Here is a 22,513-nt window from a genome sequence, read left to right on the forward strand (position 1 = left end):
CCAATCAAGAAGCGTGAGTCCTCTCACACAAACCATCCAGGACCATTGTTGTACAGGTTGGTTGGACAGTGGCCCAAACAATAAGCTGTTTTCAGAAAATCAGGGATTCATCCTCTTAGGTGGCATGAGGGAGGGATTAAGCCTTAATTTAGCACCATTTAGAAAAGATTACCCTTTAATTGCAATGGGAGTTGGCAGACACTGGCAGCAATGAAAAGCCTTTATCCTGCAAAGCTTCCAGGCAGTCAGTGACAGTTCCCAGGCCAGCAGCAGAGAGCCAGCCCATGCTGTCCCCAGCCAGCTGCTCAATGCCACTGGACTGATGGGGCAGAATGCAGGGGCCACACAGCTGCATTACAACTGCAGAGACAAACCCCTGAATCATTGGCATTCAGACTGGGTAGGGTACTTTGGGCTGCCACAGTGCACTGAGGAGCCAAAGCCTTCAGAAGGGCTCAGCTGCCAGTACCACCCAGAGCTCTGCCCGGCGGGACCCAGCTGGTTTGGGCAAAGATCCAGTACTGGGGATATGTTCACCTCCTGCCTTCTGGCCCAGTCAGCAGAGGAAGATCCCCACTGACCTCAGCTCTGCTATTCTTTGGTGACAGGGCAGGAGAGGTGTCATCCTGTATTTTCTGGCACTGAGAACTCTGCTAAAGCAGATACATGACATGCCTCAGGTAGAAGGTTGCCGGATCCCTGCCAAGGGTTGCCAGTAGCCCACTGCTACTCAGGAGCCTGCTACAAATGTCTGATTTGGAGCAAAGCTAAATGCTCTTCCGGATTGGCACCCAGGAAAATGTAATTCTTGTTCAAACAGATTTTGTTGCAGCAGTAATGTGTGTTTTACACCTGCGTCGGATTAATCCAAGTTTAGGCTGGCATAGGACATCCCAAAGCCTACAACAGTTTAACTCAGGCCAGCTTTATTTTTAAAAGTTCAATGAAAAGTAATAATTTCTATGGATAGACAAGGCCTTAAACCAAGGTTTAACCCCCTTCCTCTCCACTTCTTACCCATGCCTGGCATTTCTGACAGCCTCAGGCCTGAAAGATGAAGCCACTGCCCAGCTGGCTGAGCCATCTCAGCTTACTGGGAACCAGTGAGGGAAGAAAGAACTCGGCAGCATGGAGGCTGGGAGCTGGAGAAGAAAACTGTGACTGATTAGATGAGGAACCATGAGAAATACTAGTGTCAAGGGAGAAAGCAGATCTTGTAAGGAAGAGGCAAAGAGCATGTGTCCAAGGGAAAAGAGAAGAGATGACAGTCAAGACAGTGGCACAGGTTACAGCAGCAGGATGATCAGCAACTGCAATGGAATTCAACAGGAAACCGAGCGCAGGATGAAGTAGGAGTGGGGAGACATGAGCCTGTAAGCTGCTTGTCCACTTCAGATGTGAAAGGACAGCCTCATCCTCTTTGTGCCCTAACTGCTTCCAGTTTCTTAGCCTACGGCTGAAGTTTGTCTCCTACCCTGGAAGAAAACCTGACCAGTAATTGTGTAATTTGCTCAGGGCATTCTTTCTAAAAACTTTCAAGTTTTGAAAATTCAACACCAAGTAGCCCGGCATTGCACTCAAGAACACCTTAGAAGAAACTCGAGAATATTATCAGTTATCCTTGGACATTATTACACTTCTCTGCATTCATGTCACTGCTATCCTTGCTGCTCATTCTCACATGAAATACTGGATACATCTATACAGGACTGATATCTAAAGCACAATTAATCCAAAATAAAATTCTGATCCCAGCATAGAACTGAGAGTCGCATCTTGTACTATATGACACACTGAAGCAGACTAGTGTTACTTTTTAAGAATACAAGAAAAAATTCTGTCTTTCCAGGAGTTCATTTCATATTTAGAGCTTGAATTTCAGAAAGATGATCTGTTGCATTATAAACAGACACCAGTTTTAGGCACAGGAAGGCCACAAAGTTAAAGAAAAATGAAAGAAATTGAGTAAGAGGAACTCTAGCCATCCCCGCAGATGTTATTCAAATTCCTCAAACATAACTTTTCGTTATTACTGCAGTCTTCTGCACTGCAAAAACAAAGAGAAACAGACATATATCTGTTACCTACAGACCTGAAATTTCAAGGCACTAGATCAGTTATCCAATAGGAAAACACTACAGCTATACTCTGCTGCAGAACCAGTTCCAAAGGCAGCCTTAAGACAGTTCTTAAAACACAAGAAGAGAAGTTAAACAATTCGAGAGTTAAACAACCTAAGCCTGAGCAGTGGAGAGCAACCCTGGGTACACAGACACCAAGTACTAGGCTGTTCCAATAGCTCTGGAATCCTTTAGAAGTAAAATCTAGCTTTAGATCCTCATTGAACTAAGAGGCAATGCAACAAAACTTGGATCTACATGAACTCCACATCTCATGGAGGCTCTGTTCCATTGTGCAGCAGTGCCTACTGAAGATTAAGGCCACATTCTTCATACAAAGCTCAGTGTTATGTGCAGTAACACATGACCAGCACAGCATGGTACCAGGCAAGAAATGGGAGCTCAGGGTAAGAAAAATACTTTCATCAAATGAATCACTTTCTATGGAGATGACTCTTGCCACAGAGAACAATAATAATAAAACAAGAAAAGACATTTCTCATAAAGCACACATAGAAATATAGTGTCCACCTTAATGCTCTTTCAGGTTTATTGTGGGAAAAAGAGCATATGCAGCTACATTGAGAGTGGCAGATCACAGGGCTGATAAATGCTCTTTGAGGCCAGTTCTCACAATTCCCAGAGCCAAGAACCTTAAAAGCACACAGATGCCTCACAGAGGCTTCACCAGTCCCAAAAGCCTCCCTGCATGAGCCAGATTCCAAGATGCTCCCCAGCTGTAGTGTCTCACATTGAGGAGCATGAAAGGAATTTATGCCTTACTATCGTCCCCAAAAACCCCAACAATAGGGAGGTAAAAGGGAACATCAGATCAATTTTAATGTTAACAGACTTTGTGTCACATTAAAAGGGTCCATTTGTTTCAGTCCAAATAAGGCATTTATATTTTAGGGCACTTGGCCACACAAGCTACATTAGAACAACCAGCTACAAACCAGTGGAGTAGCTATTTTTCATATGTCTATATATGTGAAAAATGCATATTTTATGATTGGCTTTTTGCAAATATTAAAATTAATATTATATGTGTTATGTTAGAAAGTTATGCTGTATTAACATTTTAACAGTATGGTAAATGTAGTTTTATAGTTAAAAGGTAACTTTTGTAGTTAAAGTAGGAACTACGTATGTGAAATGTTTTCTTTTTAGAAAGGAATGAGGGACTCCCACTGGATGGCAGCTGCAGGACACCTAAATCTTTCAGAGAAAGAGGATTTATTGCTCTTTTATCAGGAGAAACAAACTTCTTCCCACCTGGTTCAGTCAAAAAGACGTTAAGATTAAGAGGAGACGTTGATGATGAACAAACAGAATCCTTTATTTGAATGGAATTTATGCATCATGTATAAAGTACATGAATATGCAACAGGCTATCATTTTTAAGGGTTAATTCTTTGTTAAGGGGTGTCCTTTTTCAGGTTTGTGTTGCCCAGAAAAAGGTACCCGGATGTCTGTAACTTTGTTTTTATTGTCTCATATTGTCCTAATCTCAACTGTTCAAACTTTAATTATATTACTATTGTTATAACCACTTGATTACGATTAAATTTTAAAAATTTTAAAAACAAGTGATTGGCGTTTTTCACACTATATATATGTGTGTGTGTCTGCATATAAGAGCTGCTCTGTCCCACAAAATTCCTTTACTGTACTCTTATTGTTTGGCTTTTACATGTTTCCCCACTGAAATGAGCAGGCATTTCTCCTTGTCTCCTTCTACAGAGAAAAAATAAGAAGCTGCTTTATTATTAAGTGCTCAGGTGGAAAAGCTGTCTGAAACATAACACTGCCAAGAAAGCTGCACTCTTCCTTTCCATGAGAGCCTGGAAAACAGAATATTTCAATGGGAAAGTTTTCCTCCAAACTTCCAGGACAGACAAAGGTCAAGTCCACTATCCCAGCAGCCTTTACAAACAGTCTACAACCCAGCCCTCAGAGGCCCTCTCTACTTCCTAAAACCCTCCCAGATTTCAGAAAGATCACAAGATATGTACTTAAGCCTCAGTCAAGCCATGAAGAGTCCTAGTTATGGTTTCACTCCAATTCACTACTATGCTTACCTCCACTGTGAACCGTGAAGGACAGAAAAGTAAAACTGCCCACATGAGTGAAAATTAATCCTGAAATACAGGATTTTTCCCACCCCAGAACCCCACAGAAGTTAAAGGTAATCACAATTCATTCACATTGTTTAAGGAGTTACATCAGTTTTCAGGAGTTACAGCAGTTTACAAGTACAGGGAATTGAATGATGCAAAATACAGGCAGAGGTGAGAGGAGGGCTTCAAAATTGCCAAACATTAGAGCAATTAGTAGGATCACTGCAAAAGCCTAAATGCAGGAATAAAACTATGAAACCTGTGAAATGCCTGACAATGAGAGATGACTAACTCTTCTCTGCATTCCTTTCCTAAGGGGTAATACTACAAGTGCCACAGTACACAGCATTTCTTCAGCCCCCCTGAAGTCCAGACACACAACTAATGTACCTCACACGCTCCACTTGGTAAAATGTATATTCAGCCACTCAATCCTGGGGTGTGTATTCACTGACTAAATAGAGCAGGAGGGGATGAACCATAAAAATTAGTTCAAACTTCAGAATTTAAACTGTGGGGCATATTTTAAAGGACAGTATGTAAAAAACATACATATGTAAACAACAAAGTAACAGAATTGTAGATACTGAAGACTGGAAGGGAGCTCTTGAAGGTTATATACTCCAATCTTCCTGCTTAAAGCAGGGTCACCACGAAAACCATGCTCAGGACATTGTCCAGTTGGGATTTCAGTGACTCCCAAGATGAAGGCCATATAACCTATGGGCAAAGAATAGAAAATAAGTTACATATGGCACATTGTGCTTGTGGTTACTTATGTATGTGCTAAGGCTCAGTCTTTAGTTTTTATTGACTGCTCTGTAGCAATACAAATAATACTGGAGGCCAGAGCTGAACAACTCCAAGCTTGATTTGTTCCAAGTGACTCAAATCTGGTAATTCAGTAATCTATGATTACTGAATGATCTTAGAACAACTTTGTTCTATCCACTGTGGGGAGGGGGAAATGTTTTAAAACAATCCTACTCCCCAAACACTGCTCTAATTTAGCCATTAAGTGCAAGTGGTCCTGTTTCCCAAGCAACAGTTTGGATATCTTGGCTTCAGCCCATCTTCAAGCAGCTTCCTGAATTGGACTCAATTATTATAAAACATACATGCAAAAAAAGGAGGTATCAATAACCCCTAAAGAAGAAACTTGCAAAAATGCCTTCTATTTTGCATTTTGTCTCTGAGTCAAATGTCTGAAAGGCAACCTGACAGAGCTTCAGGTGGAAGCAGACGTTGTACTCAACCCTGTAAACTGCACAAAGAACCAGAAGTGTCTAGTGCATCCATATGAACCTTCCTACCAGCAGATGCTCCTCATCAGCACGATCTGAACCCTCTTCATCTATGCCAACCACTGCAACGTGAATCTCATTCTCACTCAAAAAATACAATCATCAGTTTCTAAGTCAGCTACATGCTGCAGTGTGGCACCTTCCCAGGGAACATCCCATCTCTGCTGCTCACCGTCATAGCGCCTAGCATGCTTGCCCCAGTAAACCACCTTGAGCAAGAGAACATCAAGCCATTAACAGGCAAATCTGGTGTAAGACCAACATCAGCTCTCCACCACTAACAGACTTGACTTATCTGTCTGCAAAGATAAACTTTCATGTGAAGCTGGCTAGCTATTTCTTGGTTAAAACCATATACTTTCTGAAAGCATCCCCAAAAGGGCACCAAGTGGAATTGCTTCGCACAGCTGTTGACTGCAGTGAACCAAGATACAAGTTAGACAGAAGCTTTTATTCACATGGATACAAGTCTCATAAAACTAATGCATTAAACTGAGCCAGAGAAAAATTCAAATCTGGACTGCTGCTGGATCATTTCTGCTGAATCGGAGACCTGCATTTATTAGGGAAGTATGTTTTGGGAAGATGACCTTTCTTTATTTGATAGTATGTACCAAAGCTGAGGGCACATGCTACATAATATGCTTGTTGCTGCTTGTGACCTGTTGGGGACAGTCACACTAATCCAACAACAGCCAATTCCTATTTCAGAGGCCAAATCCTCTCTCCAAATAACATCACAGAAAACCACTAAATAATTATATACTGACTGCTTGAAAATGCATTTTTTCATTTCCTTCCTAGTATCACACTGTTGAGAAGTTTCACCCACAGCTTCCAAGAGCTAGAGGGCTGAGTGGAATACAGATATGTCATGCTACTCAGCCACTCTGGGCATCACAACCAAATTTCTCCCTCAAAACACACACAGCCTCGTGCAGCAAGATGCAAGAAAATCCCTTCAGGTGTAGAATTACCCATTCATACAACAGAACAAACATCATTCTTCATCATCAGAAAATACAGTGAATTCTGACATTGGAAAATCAGATGTAGCAAATTCTCTGTGCACAGGAAGCAATGAACCGTGCTAGGTTTGGGCAAGTTGGATGCCAAGTTGTGGTATTAGGTCAGTATACTTCTCTGCCTTGGAGCCAGAGCTGAACGACAGGCTCAGTTCTGTACAGCACTGACACTGAACATGCAGAAGGACTTCCTAATAAACTTACCAAATACTGTCTCACTGCCTACAGTACAGCACTCTGCACCATGCTGGGAGCTTGCCAAGCCCCACACTGCACATTGGCAACAACTGAGGGGTGAAAAAAAAAATCATCTAAGGAGACCATGGACTGCAGCATGCCACAGAGTCTGGGCCATCCAACACGACTGAGCACCCCACCAGACACACCACTTTTTTCAGCGAGAGCTGTACAGGGCCTCCTATGGCACAGCTGCTTTCTGAACATGGACACAGGACTGCAGAGAATCCATATCCACTCCCACACTGAGCTTCAACTACACTGGGGCCAAACATTCCAAATTAGCCCCATATCCCGGCTTGCTCAGAGCCCCAGTGGCAAACCTATCTGTTTGTGGGCGAGACAGACCACACCTTTTAGAAGACTCCTCAGGTAAGTCCTCACTCCAAAGTGAGGTGAGCCTGACATCTGCTGCCTGGTGTATATTTCAGCCAGAAAACAGCTGCAAAGAGAGGAGGGGGAGGAAAGTAGGAGGTAGAAAGAAGGAAGATGAGCTGGAGAATGGGGAAACTAAGAAAAAAAGCCACAGTTTACAGCTATTATACCTATAACTTTGGCTCTTCTCTGAAATGGAGGGTCCTCCACGCATTTGGATGGCAAAGTTGATCTATGTCATTTCCCTCTGCAGAGGTTTTTTAGACCATATTTCAAACCCACACTATATTCCCCTGTTGCTAGGTTACCAAATCTGAACAAACAATTCTCTGCAGTCTGCCAAAAGCAGAGAAAGAAAGCAAATGAATGCCTGGAGTATGCATCACCCTCTGGAAGCCATCTTACAGCCCGAAGCTGCTGCAGATTAGTCACAAGCTCACATACCATAGAGTGAAAGAGGAAATGGTGAACCTATTAAGTCTGGGGGCAGTGCACAGACTTGAGAACGGCTGTTCCCACCCTCCTGCCTCCTCCTAGTAAAATCAGGCCATTTTCCAAATCATTAGAATTCTCTTGCAGACTAGAAGAAAGTCTGGTCAGAGGGATATTTTGGGTATTAAGTAAAAGGGATATACTGAGTGTTAATACCTCTGAAACTAGCAAGCGCGTTTCCATAGATTTTGAAAGGATGAATCAAGATTTGAAATGAGGAAACCAGAACAGACCATGTGATGAAACACCAGTGACTCTAGGTTTAAGACTTTCAGTTTCCAGGCAGGACTTCTGTCACATCAGGGGCTGCACAAACTTCTGCTTCAGGGGTGTGGGAACACATGGATATCCTCCACTGTGAAGCCCTCTGAGTTCATTCCAGTCCTCAGCAATACTGCTTGGAAGGAATCTTCTCCTGCAGCACCTATGCAGAGAAGCCACAAGCACGCAGCATTTGGTCTAGTGTTTCTTATGTGAAGATGGTCTGCCCCTGTTCTCTGAACACCCAGGCAGCCTCCCATCCTACCTTCAAGCCCCAGCTCCCAGGTACCCTTATCTGGGGCTGCACATTGAAGGATACCAAATGCAAGGCTCTAATGAACACTTTATTTGTGTAAACACAAGAAATGCTACAAGAGAGACTTCATCCGAGGACAGACCTCAACCAAAGCCACCAGCCTGACAACAACGCTGCCACTGCAACATCCCCAGGACTGCTAATTCCCAGCAGCCAGGCCAGACAGACCCTGCTCACTGTGCAGCTGCTGTCTGTGCCGCTAAGGCAGCAGCTTCACTGCCAAGTTCAGCAGAAAGACTCGCTGAAAATGCTCTTCTCATTCCTTGTTTGCTGCTGCTTTAACATACTCTAGGTGAGGTGGTACCTGCACAGCCACGTACAACATGCCTGTGACCCAAACGGGGGTACTGACCTAATTTAAGAACAAAACCAAAAGAAAGAAAAATAACAAAGAAAATCTGGCTCAGATCCACAGCGTAGTTTTACTATATCCCCTCCACAGGACAGCAAACACTGAGTGCTGCCACACATCCAGGGAAAAAACAGGCAGAAAATTGCACTACTGCTGCCAAACATTGAAACCTTGGGTTAAACTTCAGGAAGAAAGTTAGAAACAAATTATCTAATGTTTGCTGGAGGTCAGGAACAACCTCATTTTGCGCCAAGGCAAAGACAAACACCACAAACCAAAAGTAAAACATGACTTTTCCCCAAGACCCAGCTCTCAGCTGAAACTACAGCAGTTTAGGTAAAACCACTTCTGCAGAAACATGGGGGTTTTAAAAATAATTCCACCTGAAGGTCCTTACTACTAACCCAAATACTTATATTTGTTCTAATACATAAGGTGTAGTTAATTTTATCAGAAAAAGACCAAGAAGAACATCCAGCGATTTCATAAAATAATCTGAAATCATCATGTCAAGAATATTATTTATTATTTTTAAGAAAGGCAGTTCAAGGAACATTAGCAAAGAAAATTAATTTAGTAACATGAAATATTACAGGTTACTATTTCTAGTACACCAGGAAGAATAGGAATGTTTAATTTTTCACATTTTGGTTTTTTCCTAAATAAGGGTATGTGAGAAAAGTAGCTTTTCCAAAACATGACACTAAGTGTCTATATCACTGCAAACATCAGATTAATATCAGGGTTGCCTCTATTCTTCATATAAAGCAACTATGATTTATCAAAATAGAAGAGGTTTAATTTAGACAGGAATATTTTGCTTACCCCACCCAGCTTTCAGTCTGATCTGACAGTAGAGACAGCAATTGTGTTCTAACATTTCAAGCGTGGCAGGTGTTGAAGTCCAAGTAACAATCACCATTAAGTCCCCAAGACAGATTCACGAAAGCATAATCACTTTCTCTTAGTATGTGCAAAATTTCTATCAGTTTCCTAAATTCAATTTGCAGTTGTATGTTTCCTACTCTAGATTTACATCTGTATAACCAGAATTAAATTTCACCTAAGCTATTTAAATAAACATTTATTTTATACATTAAACCCTTTGATTTTAACAGCGCTGCAAGGTTAGAGGTAATCTCAAACAACATTAACATCCTTTCCTTTCAGCAGGAATCAATATATCACCTGAATATTTATTAGCAAGAGGCTGCAGATGTGTACCTGAGGCCTTAGAGGTACTGAAACTGAACATCATTATTTACCATGATTAAATACAAAGACTTGGTCAATCCAGCATTGATTCATGTGCACAGAGGGTCTAATCCCAGTCTGTCATGGGTTTGTTAGGTACCTTTAGCCTAGCTGTTTCTTCCCTCTTTGCCTTTATGTTCTTACACACAAAATGAGCACAGCAGTACAAACTGGCAAAATGCTCTGATAAATCCAGTGGGGAAAACCACTGCTACTTCAGCAAGCAGTTTACAATGTCTGTCTACAAGGTACACAGCACTTCATGAGGTAGACAGGAAAGGGAATGATTTCTCCTTCACTTCTGAAGAAGCACAGTTAAACGTTACATTAATAAAATGTAACATAATGAAATGTTAAACCAACCTGGATGAAATATAACATACCACATTAACTAGTACATATGTAAGTCAATTAAGCAAAACTTCTGTCAGCTATCACAGATCTTCTACACCCCACCTCAATATAAACTCAAACAGCACAAATATTACAGCCTGGGACACATCGCCTCAGCTGCATCATACTCCCCACTTGGACTTCATGGGAAATGAAGCAGCAAGGTGTTATCTGAATGTTTCTTTCAAAGTCAGCTTGCAAGATTACCCAGGAATCATCTATAGAGAAGTCATAAAATGGCATTAAAATCAATACATGATTCTTAAAGGCAAAAGACAGAAACAAGGGCCACTGTTACCATACAAAGAAATTAAGAGCCCTGAGGAGATCATTGCCAGTACTCTTGTAAGCTTCTTCCCCTCTTAAAAAGTACAAACCATCTATGTTACTCTAACTGTGACATACTGACATGTGCTTTTAGACTTTAAGGATAGACATAGTCCACTTATGAATTTTTGCATTGTTACAGAAATAATTAATCATAACACCCATGTTTTCCAAGGGTTTAAACACAATTCTACAACCACCAATACAACATAACCTCTTAATCAGAAAGGAGCTTTGGACAGGAGCCAGTTTCATAACTGAACTAGTAGTTGGTTATGAATCTGACATCTCAAAGCAACCCTGAATTACTGAGTAAACCACATAATCTATTTTTTAAGCAAACCTTCCATGCCACATTCCCCCACAAATCATCAGGAAAGCAATAACTGAATCCTCAGTCACTCTGTGAGCTGGAGTGCACAAAGGCTTGATCATATATATCATCCATGTAAGAAAAATGCCCCAGCTTAGGCATGTAGTCAGCCCTGTCATTTATGTAATTAGCAATATCACAAAGGCATGCAGGGTGACTTACCAGCTGAAACAAAGCCTACAGAAAAAACTTAGTTACTTCAACTCCTAGAGAGAGAGTAAAAAATGAGTAAAATTATATGTTCACAACACAATGTAGTATCTCACGACAAGAAAACCAGTATCTTATTTTTCTGAACTAGGGAAAACATTTATCATAATATTTACTACAGTTTGAAATTAATTCCCTTTTACAAAAGCAAAGGTGGTACTGCAAATAACAGTAAGTCTACCTGGGAAGACAGTTTGTATTTCAGTTTTGTTCTGTCAAATAAAATGACAGAAGAAATGCAGCAGAAAGTACCTTACATGATACATGAGATCAAGTCAGCACACATACAAACACATACAAACTCCCACATTCCCCAAGAACAAACTTAGAGAAAACCTGACCACAGTTAAAAAGGGGTTGGTGTGGAGGCTCAGCAGTGCAAGGACAGAGCAGCTCCCCATTTTCACCAGGACAACTTGGATTGCAAATACTGAGAGTACACTGACACCTTTACCGAATGGGATACTGCTCTAACAATGCCATTCACACTCACCAAAGGAATACAACAGTGGAGGTTAAGGCTCTGAATTTCTGCCACATTGGGGACTGGGTGGCAAGGAGGAGAATCTGGCCAGAAAGATCTGATGACTATAGCAGAAAAGCCTGTACTTTCAACAAACTGCATTACAAAGTTCCCACACTCTGAACCCATTTACCTGTGGTATGAATAGGGCCATGATACAGAAGTTACTCATAATATTAAACTAATTAAAGCATATCCAAATCTACAATACCCAGCAGGACAGAAACCCACCGCATGCTTGCCCCACACTCTGCCTAACACGGCCTTGTGCCGCTTAGCTCTCTCAACATAGATGAACAAAGTAAGCTCCACAGAGACTAAAAGGGCTATATCTTAATAGGCTGCATGAAGTCACAGTTCAGAAGAGATGGAAAGCAATACTGTTCTAATTTCACATCAATCTCCCACATTCCCCAAGAACAACTTAAGTTACCCAAGGTGGAATACTACATGTCATGGTCCAGCCTAAAGGTTAAGTCTTGTAGGCAGCGCTCCTCTAGCTGAGTGTGGGAAAAACAATAAGATAATAAAAGAGCAAAGATAATAAACTCCTTCTCTGAGCATATACTTCATACATCTGCTAAAGGTTTACAAGATCTACAGCAAACCAGATTCCTGCACAGCATCACAAGAAAGCTAGAGGAGCAGTGCTCTTTCCCTGAGTAGGTTATCAAGAGTCCTCAAGCTGTTCCCAGAATTGTCTGCTTCCCAGGTTTTGACTTAATTAGAGCACGACATGAACACACAAAGCAAATCCTTCAAAATGTCGAAAGCAAAAAAGAGTGAATCATTACTGATTCTGCCTTTTTTTTTCTTTTTAATCTCTTTTACAAGCTTTTCAATTGTTAAATCCCTAAACAAATGAAAAGACAGTATCATCAAGCTTTTTTCCATCTGCAAGTCAAAACATGTAATGCCCAAACACACATAGCACAGCTCAGTGACTAAAGCACTACCTGTGAAGGAGGCATCCTGGCTCCCACTGGTGTGTCAGGCACTGCCTTGCTGAATGAGGTTGGGCCAGTCCCGTAACTTCTCCATGCTATGTCTCACATTCCACCTACCAACTGGGTTTACTGACTTTTCTCTCCCTTGAGCTCAACTCTACAACTGCCTCGGCCCTTGACTTCCAAGTTTCTGCTCCTGCATGCTACTGTAACTGTGCTGGTCTCAAGTGACTTTAGGAACAGCAGCATATCCATTCAGCTTGCATATTTAGTTAACAAGTTTAGAGCCATGTAATTCAAAGTAATTAACCTCTTTGCTTATACTTGTTTAATGCAATAAAATCAAAATAAAGCTTTATTTACAAGACCAAAAGATATACAATAAGCAGAAAGGGAGGGCATTCACCAATTCAGCTGATTTTGTACCAGTCTGTTACAAGGATTTACTTTTCCTTTGAAATACTGTATTCTGATTTTACTTAAAATCCATCTCCAACTGAATAACCTAAAGCTAAGCCCCTTTGGATAAAATTTGTATAGGTCAAATCCACCTATATTCACCTCTTAGGCTGTATCAGATGTTTTGCAATCAAGGCAAGGCCTAAATCAGTTGAAAAGCAGCACAAGATTTGCCTGCATGCCAAATCACTGAACCAAACAAAGCTATACGCAGACAAGTTCCCATGGGCCATGCTCTACAGTGGGCTGACAGGATCAGCTCATAAGGAGTGCAAACCACCAGTGTGCATTCTTTGCCTCTTCCCCGGACAGCACTTTCCCCACATTCCACACCTAGAGGAGATCTTGCATGAGAAGAACTTAATGTGCAAATTGCCTAATACTGACAGTCTTTACTCTCCTGTACAGATTAGATCTGGAATTTCCCTTAAAATGGAAAATAACAAAAAAAATATGCCAACGGCAGGACCTGCACCAAAATAAAGCTATATGAACTGAAGTCTGCTGTATTATTTTCGTGGTGGTCCCCATTGAGGAAGTGATTAACACCAACCTAAGACTTCTCCTTCCACTCACAAGCAGGCAGATGACAGCATCGCCACCGCACCTTGGCCCCGGCCCTCGCCCCCCGCCGCCTGCTTGGGTTCCGCCCGGGGGCGCGGTGGCGGCAGCCCCAACCCCGGGGAGGGCCAACCCCGACCTGGCTTCTCGCCCTGCAGCGGCCCTGGGGCGGCCCACCTACCGGATCCCGAGGCGGAACGGAACGGGACGGAAAGAGAAAGAAAACAGTCGAACCGCTTCCCTGCCATTAACCCCCTTCACAGGAGCGAGGGTTGGAGCAGAAAGGCCTTTTTTCCCCACCATTCCTTCCCTCTTTTGGGCCGGCCTGCAGCCAGGCGCCTCGGAGCTGTCATTTTGGGGAAGGGGCAACCGCCCTGCCGGAGCCAGGCCGAAGCCTGGGAACCAGCCGCTCGCCCCACAGCAGCCCCGGGCCCCTCAACCTGCCGCCCCCGACTCCAAAGCGGCCCCGTTCCCCCCGGCTGCGCGCTGCCTTCGCCCTTCCACCCGCCAGCGTCGCGCTCGGGACCAGGCCGCCCACCGGCCGCCGACCCCGCCTCACCTCCTTCAGCTGCTCCATTTCGTTGCGGATGGTCTCGTACTCCAGCTCCAGCTCCTCATATTGCTGCTTCAACTGCTGCTTCTCCTCCAGCACTGCCAGCCCGTATTCCGCCGCCTGGATCTTCTCCCGGGTGGTCTCGCCCAGCTCCTGGAAGAGACGTTTGATCTCGCTCCGCAGCCACTCGGGCTCCGACTCCATCACCAGCCGGGCGTACTCCTCCTCCTCCACGGCCAGCGACATGTCGGCGGAGAGGCCGCCGGCCGCCGAGGCGGATGGGCGAAGAGGTGAACGCGCAGCCCGTTTAGCACTCCTAACAACGGCACGGCTCGCAGGCGGCCACAGCAGGGCCCGCTCGGGCCGCCATCGACGGGCCAGGCGCGTGCCGATCCCGCCCGCCGCCGCTGCACTCGCCGTAAGCGCCGAGCGCAGTGAAATCATTCAAAAGGCACGGCCGGGCCGGCGCCCCGCGGGACGCTGGGAACGGGAGTCTTCAGTGCTCGTCGCGTCGCGCAGCGCGCGGCTCGCCGGACTACAACTCCCGGCAAGCACCGCGACAAGAGAGGGTGGTGGCGGAGGGAAGGAGAGCGACCTCTGCCGGGCGGAGCGGGGTAGCGTGTCGGCGAGAGCGTAGGGCCGGCGGTGCCTGGGGACGGCCTGGCCGAACGGCGAACGCACCCCAGGCCCCCCACCGTGATCCTGGATACAAATCCGGGCACAGGCCCCGGGACCGTGGGCACATACCTCTTGCACACAGCCCGTGTACACGCCCTGGCGGCCCGGACCACGCTCAGGAGGGCTTTCGTGGCGGGTTTGAGAAAGCGTCGGGATCGGCTGGGTGTGAAAGATGAGGCCCGTGCCCCAGAGTGTGTGAGGGGAAGATGTTCCGGTGCGGCGGGCGGTGCCACAGCAGCACGGAGAGAACAGAGGGTCACAGAAGACTGGCACCAGCCCCACACGGGAGCTTCCAGCATCTCTCTGTTCCGGTGTTCTGCATCTGGAGGTGGAATACCTCTGCTGCAAGGCGTTCTCTGCTCACTGACCGAGACCAAACCGTGTCCCCCAAGTCATCCTGAGAATAACCACGGCCACGGGACAAGGTGTTCCCCTGTGGCTGATGAAAGGAGGGATAGGTTGCACCAAGAGCCAGTGCTGTGACCAGCTCAGAGACAGTGACACTTGGGCAGCTGTACTGTGCTGCTGCCTGAAAGGGATTTGCCAGCTTGTGAGGAAAATGGCATCAGTCTTTGCCCCAGGTGACATCCATTGGGCATGTTTGGCGGCAAAAGCACAGGGATTGGGACACTCATTGGGGCACCACGGGTAGAACTAATTTCTAAAGCATAGTGATGACTGAACAGAGACAAACCTCTACGAGTTAGACCATTGCAATTCCTAAGCAGCCCCATAAAGGTGGGGTGGGGAGATGCTTCACTCCCATGGTCAGGAGCTCTACAGCTTCATCATCCCTTCTTACAGCAAGTGTGGCTTGGACTTTCTTCCAGTGTCAAAAACAATCGGTAATGAACTGGTGAGCAAATAGCACGCATAATAAAAACAATTACGTGTTTGAGCACTCCACAAAGTCTCAAACACAAAGCAATTTACTCACAGCTGCAGGGTTTTTTCAAGCTACTTTGAACTTCTGCCTGCGCACTTACCCCTTTAATAAGCTGTGTCATGGCTGAATGCTGCCTGTTAGTCATGAAGCTGCCTTGGTCAATTTTTCTTCAGGGTCCTGACACTGCCTGGAGCTCCCTGTGCATCGAGTGCAGGTATATGTTTGTCCTGGCAGCCCTGATGTCACACTCAGTCACCCAGACCTTAGAAGTAGCAAATCAATGTCCTCAGCCTAGAGTGTGCGTGTGAAATTCCTTTAGTTTTTTACTTTCAGAATTCTCAGTAGAAGGCATTTTCACTCTTGTGTGCTTCTGTACCATCATGACTGTCACAGCATGTTTTTAGGGGTTTAAACTTTCTGATTATTTGATAAAGATAAGTGAGGAAAATAACAGCATTACCTCTCCTTCACACTCTGTTTTTCAGTATTAGGATTTCTTCATGGCCTTTTATGTTTTTCTTCTGTCTGCCCAAGCAGGTAGCATTTCTAGTCCCACCCATTCACAACTGATTCATCATTAAGATATTTTTAATTATAAATACTGGCTTGTTTTATTTCACCTCATACTTTCAGAGCCTTCATTCCAGGTTTTCTCTGCAGCTCTGGGCTCAAGCACATTAGCTACCCTTTAGTGCTCCTCCCTCTCCTAAACTGAAACCTGCATGTTATGACTTGCTCTTAGGACACAGAGCTTCAGTTCACATCCTGAATATTTCTGGGATTACAAGTGAATTGTAAGATCTGACTAGTTTGAGGGGTTAATAGAGATGAGGTGATCAACTCAGCACAAGAGACTTCACTGGGTAATTTGTTTTCTAGATCATATCTAGAGCTATTGCTTTTTTCTAGGTTTCAGACTTTATTATAAACTGCCCAAGATGCAAAGGCAGAAATTATAAATACTGCAATAGCTAATTTGAAAGCATTCCTGCCCATTTTCAGAAAACTGGAGTCACTTGTCAAAGCTAAGTTTCCCATCATCCTTCAAGGTGATGCAGGATAGTAAAACCTTGTATAATGAGTGGAGGAGTACAGCCTGGCTAGGGCCCATCACCTGCTCCTGAGCACAGCCAGAGACCGTTCCCATTTCCCCAGGTCACTGCCCCCAGACTCCATCAATGCAAAGGCTTAGCTGCCACCCCACTGATTCAAGATGTCATGGCCAAGTCTATATCATCATACTTTGATGATATGGACTTACACGACAGCTGGAGATTGTTGTTCTTTTTCCTGTTGAGATTTAAAGCTATCCACTGAGAACAAAGTGGTAGAATGATACAAGAACCATCTTGAATGCTAAAATAAATTTGGGTAGTGTTTCTTCTTGTGGAAATTAACCTGCAGAAAATTTTTTCCCTAGTGGAAAAGTTGTAGCAAAGGCAAAGCCCTGCAATGCTAATTTTATTTAACCTCAGTCCAAATCCCAAAGCAGGTAGGCACTATAATCCAATGCTGGAAAACATTCAGGTATCTGAATGTGTAAACCAGTCTAATCTGTGCTTAAAATTGGGGTCACTGCAGACAGGAAACTCCTTCTAGATGTCTTTCTTTTCATACATTACTTCAGAGAAGTTCAAGTGTACCACAATTAGGGTACAGCACATCATAATTTTAATCTCCTTTTTATCCACTGCATTTGTGTACAGCTTAACTCCAGCAAACACCAGAACAATAAAGTCTTTAAGTTGGCCCTGAAACAGCCATAAGAAACTCTAGCAAGCTGTTCCAAATTTCTTGTCTTATTTTCTACAGAAAAAACTCAACTTTAGGCATAAGACTTTGGGACTGCTTAGATGTTTGGTAAAGGTATGGTAATGACCCTAGGTGAAAATGAACTTAAAATCCTCTAGACTGTTAAGTATATGTAGCCTATGTCAGATTAAAAAAAAACCCAAAAAACACCACATTCTTTTTCAAAGTATTAAAACTCATTCTGGAGGGAAAAAAAGGAACTGCATGATCACCCTGGAAGTACTCAAAGGGGGTTTTAGGAGAAGAAAAGTTTTTCCTTCTCTTTTACACAAGTAAATTTCAGAGAAATAGTCTGTCAGCACCAATATACTTAATGAAGATTGGTATAATGACTTGAATGTTCTTTCCCTGTTTATCACAGCTATGAGGATTAACATTCAACATACTATAGTTCAGTACAGTATGTATTTCTCTGTGATTGAAGTCGTTATACACAGATGGTCAAAATAAATTTTTAAAACACCAAAAACACACACAAAAAACACCCCCCAAATAAAAATCCACCCTGCCAAAAAACAAGTAGCATGAAAGGAAACCAGATCCCAGTACCGGAAGGGAGCTGATATCTCCATCCTCAGGCTATTATCCCAGGGACTCGGATTGTTGACTCAAGGTGACCTCTGTCATCTACAACAAAATTTCCAAGCAAAGAGCTGAATCAGCTGATGAATTAGCACAAATGCTCAGATCGCTCTGGCTGGTGGGAGAGGGAGAAATGAGAGAGGAAAAAAGAGAGAGATATCTTCAGATTTCAGCTTTACTCTGATATTCAAGTCCGTCTGTCTTGCCTTCAAAATTGCAGTTGTTAGAGCTGCTCCTGCCTTCAGTTTTGCTCACTGCCGGTTGAAATGCTGCTCTTCCCTTCACAGACAGCCGTTGCTCTTGCCAAAAGCATAAGAAAGGAAAGCAACTTCCAGGTGGCAAACTGTCACGTCCAGTGGCAAAAGCCCTTTGTCCCAGGCTTCCGTGGCAGCACTGCTGTCCTCCATCCATCTCTTTGCCATTCCACATGATGCTGCCTTTAGGTCTGGGGAAAAATACCTTGAAAATATCAGACACAACCCACTTCCACAAGCACAGATTCACAGGAATCTGTTCTTCTAAGTTCTTCTAAGCCTTCTGATGTTTGCATTCTTGTAATGAACTTTGTCACATGTTATGAATAAAAAGATACCTATTTTTATTTAAGGTTACAGAGAAAAAAAAACGGTGGGACCAGTTGCTGTTAAATTAGCTTAATTGTAAAGAGTTCTTTAATTGCCCGTTAATGGTTGGTGATTTAGCCATTGTCCTCCCAATGCTTGCCCCGGAGCTACACCTGGACACGCAGCCCAGGAGAATAGGAGTGGCCTGGGACCACGTACGCAAATGAGAAATGCACCGCGCCAAAATTTTCCCGTTTTCCTAGAAAACCCCTAAAAACAACGAGCCAACACAGAATTAGGGGACCCTAGGTGATGTCTAAGGACGGGCGTGAAGTCCAGTGCCTGCTTGGATCCTTTTTGCTTCACACCCTGACCTCAAGAGATGTTCCATAAGGAGGGGACCCGAAGTGTTGGACTGAAAAGAGGGAATCTGCCAATCTCCCGTGAGGACGCAGTCCCCAGCTCTGCCTGCAGACCAGCGGACAGAGCTGCATCATCACCCTCCTCCTCCGTGCCACTCTTGGGGACAGCGGCGGCGTGGGCGCGACCCATCGATTTCTCCCCACCTGAGCTGAATCTCTTTAATAAAGGCATTGAAAAGGAGAAAGATCTCCTGCCCTATTTATGTCATCACACACTTTATGTAAATAATTAAATGTTTACATTCCTTTCTGGAGGAGGAGAAACTTGATAGACTGTTAGTTTGTCCAGTGTCATTGGACAGGTAACACTGTCATCCTTCAATCCACTATCACTTTTAAAAATCTATAAATATTAGAGTCAAAAATTAAACTGCCCTTCTTTTTACCTTAGAGATTCCAGTGTGCATGTCATTTTATTTTGTGTCCTAAAGAGACAGAACTGCAGTTCCAATACAGACCGTTGTGAGTGGGTAGCAAAAGTGAAGCTAAAATAAGCTATAGTCAGGGAAACATTCAAAAGAGCTGTATCAACCATGGGCATGGGTCTGAGCTGGTGGAAGGTGATGTGGTGTATGGGGCTGAGTGATTCTAGCTGCCAGGTAAAATAAACATGCTACTGGTTCAGACACATGGGCTGAACAGAAAAAAACCCCAAAACAATACAAAACAACACAAAACAAAACCACCAGAAAAAGGGCTAAACTGAGGTAAATAATAATGGCAAAGGATTAATTAATAGGGTCCACCCTCTTAATCCCAGGAAGGGATTCCTGGCCCTTCTTTCTCTAGTATGTGTGATGATTGTCTGGTAAGTTGCTGTGGCCTTGAACACAGAGTTTAAGAGCTTCTTAATTTACTTTCAGGAAAGCATAAGAGCAATTAGGGGTCAAACTGGCTGTAATAATTTGCTGGATACTTTTAGCGTGTTTACCCCATTTTCTGTACTGGAGGGAGAAATAGGAGGAGTGTCTATTTTGTTGTGAATAAAAAAGTTATCTATTTTTTTTAAGGTTGCAGAGTTAAAACAAGTTGAACCAGTTGCTGTTAAGTTACCTTTATGTTACAGAGTTCTTCTTCAATTACCTGTTAATGGTTGGTGATTAGCCATTGTCCCCCTGATGCTTGCCAGGGAGCCGACACCAGACCCTGCAGGTAGCAGGGCAGGGGAGTGGCATCAGAGCTAGCATGCAGATGAGAATGCATTTCACCAAATTTTGCAGTTTTCCAGGAAAACCCCTAAAAACAACGAGCCAACATAGAACTGAGAGACCTAAGTGATGTCTAAGGATGAGGAACTTAATCCAGTACCTGCTAAGATCCTTTTTACTTCTCACCCTAACCTAAAAATATATTAACTACAGAAAGGACCTGAAATGTTAAACCAAAAAGGCGGAATCTCCTAATCTCCCGTGAGGACGGAATCGTGAGGACAGAATCCCCAGCCCTGCCTGCAGACCAATGGACAAAGCTGCATCATCATCACCCTCCTCCTCCTTGCCACTCCTGGGAGGCGTGGGCATGACCCGTCGATTTCTCCCCACTGAGCTGGTTCTTTTTAATAGAGGCATTAAAAAGGAGAAAGATCTCCTGCCCCATTCACTTATTTCATATTTAGTCACTATTAGAGAGAAATTATCTCTTATTAAATTATTAAAATTCGAAGTTTGTTTACAGAAGAAAAAATCTGAAACAAGTAATTTTGCAGCATGACTGAAACAGTTCCTGCATGTTGGAACCCAGGACATCCCTCTGGGTGCCCTGGATGGCTCAAAATCCTGGCAGGGGCTTGGAGACCCTGGCAGGAAGCCAAAGACACTTAGGAATTCGATCTCAACCCATAGAGCAAACTACCAACTTTATATGAAGAATTACAAGTCACAAAAGTTTAAGCAGCATAACAGTAGTTGTCAGAGAGTGAAAGGTGGAATTTTGAAGAATTTTACTATGGGGGTCTAGGGGACAAGATGGAGGGATTTGAGCGTTGTCCTGTCCTTCTCCCTTCTTCTTCCTAGCCTCCATCTTCTGGGTGATGTTAGCATATTTGGATTGGTTTAGAGTAGAAGTACATAGTCTAACATAGATGGTAGGTATTGGAAAATAACTGTAAATAAAGTACACGTAGTTTTTAGTATAAAGAGATAGCACCACCTCAGGGCAGTGCAGTGTGCCACGGACTAACCTGCTGAACAGACCTCAGCAGGCCAGACAGAAAATGTTTTAGACAAGAAATAATAAACAACCTTGAGAACACCAGCCGAAAACTTCTGACTCCTTCTTCGACAGCTAGGTTGGAGAAAAGAGACTTTTAATACATCTCGGGGTTATCTTGACCAGAGGAGATCCCAAGACCTGCACCCTTTCCCAGTCACTGAGTTCTGGGATCGTGGTGCAGGCAGCTCATGTGAACAACAAGCATCAGCCCTGCAGCTCTTGGAGAGATTTCAAGAAGACAAGAAATAACAAAATAGAGAAGGCAATAAAGAGATGTGTTATTAACCAAGGATGGATGCGCTTCCAAAATTCAGGCCAGAATTTACTAAGTTCAGATTATTTGTAGGAAACAAATGACAGAGAGATGGCTCTCTCTCCTTAGCTAAATATGTTTGCTCCAAACAGGAAGTACCTTAGAAAGAATAATTTAGGTTTTTGTGTCATAAATTGTGGATGCAAATGCACTTTCCACTGTGCTGAACTGCTGTGGAAAGCAAGGAAGGGAAGGTAGCAAATAATTTTTGCAGAGCAGTAAGAAAGTAGGCATTGCTGAAGAATGTGATGGAGAAATTGCCTAAGACAGAAAAGTTTAACAAGCAGGTCTGGAGAAACTGGCATCAGGTGAAAAGGTTAACACCTTGCTGGCAGAGATGCACGTGGTGTCTCTTCCATATGAGGAGTAGTGGAGGGGTCACCTACGTCCTTCCATGTGCTCTGAAAAACCATATCAGGTTATTTGACCAGAGCATGCAAAATGAGGGAGGATTAGCCCCTCTCCATTTGCTTTAGCTCCTTCTCTCTAAAATGGGGCTCCAAATATCCCATCCCTCCACAGGACTGAAAAAAGGTGCTGTGAAACCTGTGCTGTGTGCCATAACCAGAGGGATTTGGTATTTTTTAAGTTTTCATAGATGCAGGAAGTAAGACTTGAGTTGTCGACTAGAGTGAAAAGAAGGTAATTTATTAACCACTTTGTCATGACTGCTTTTTGCTGCTTGGCTTGGTTGAGCTGAAGGAAGTCCTGAAAAAACATTTATTCCAAGAAAGGTTACCAAAGCTGTCAGTCGTCGTCTGCATTGTAACTTCCACTGGGACATTGAGAGAGGGATCTGGAATGTATATGCAGTCCTGGGATCGGGAGGTTTTTAATGGCTAAT

At 43.7% G+C, this 22,513-nt stretch overlaps 1 protein-coding gene across 2 annotated transcripts in view; it reads right to left on the reverse strand.

Annotated features, from left to right (window-relative positions):
• Nucleotides 1–14,662, reverse strand: part of BICD2 (BICD cargo adaptor 2) — a 52,317-nt gene extending 37,655 nt beyond the window's left edge. The window contains exon 1 of one of the 2 annotated variants that reach the window (XM_041399594.1): nucleotides 14,209–14,661. In XM_041399594.1, the coding sequence (XP_041255528.1) occupies nucleotides 14,209–14,646 (438 nt within the window). In that variant the 5' untranslated portion in view covers nucleotides 14,647–14,661. Of the gene's footprint in view, nucleotides 1–14,208 lie in introns of both variants that reach the window. The other variant, XM_041399591.1, reaches the window with a different exon arrangement.
• Between the last annotated feature and the right edge of the window lie 7,851 nt (nucleotides 14,663–22,513).

The sequence above is a fragment of the Onychostruthus taczanowskii genome, unplaced genomic scaffold, assembly GCF_017590055.1.
Source record: "Onychostruthus taczanowskii isolate IOZ18803 unplaced genomic scaffold, ASM1759005v1 scaffold166, whole genome shotgun sequence".
NCBI classification, from domain to species: domain Eukaryota; kingdom Metazoa; phylum Chordata; class Aves; order Passeriformes; family Passeridae; genus Onychostruthus; species Onychostruthus taczanowskii.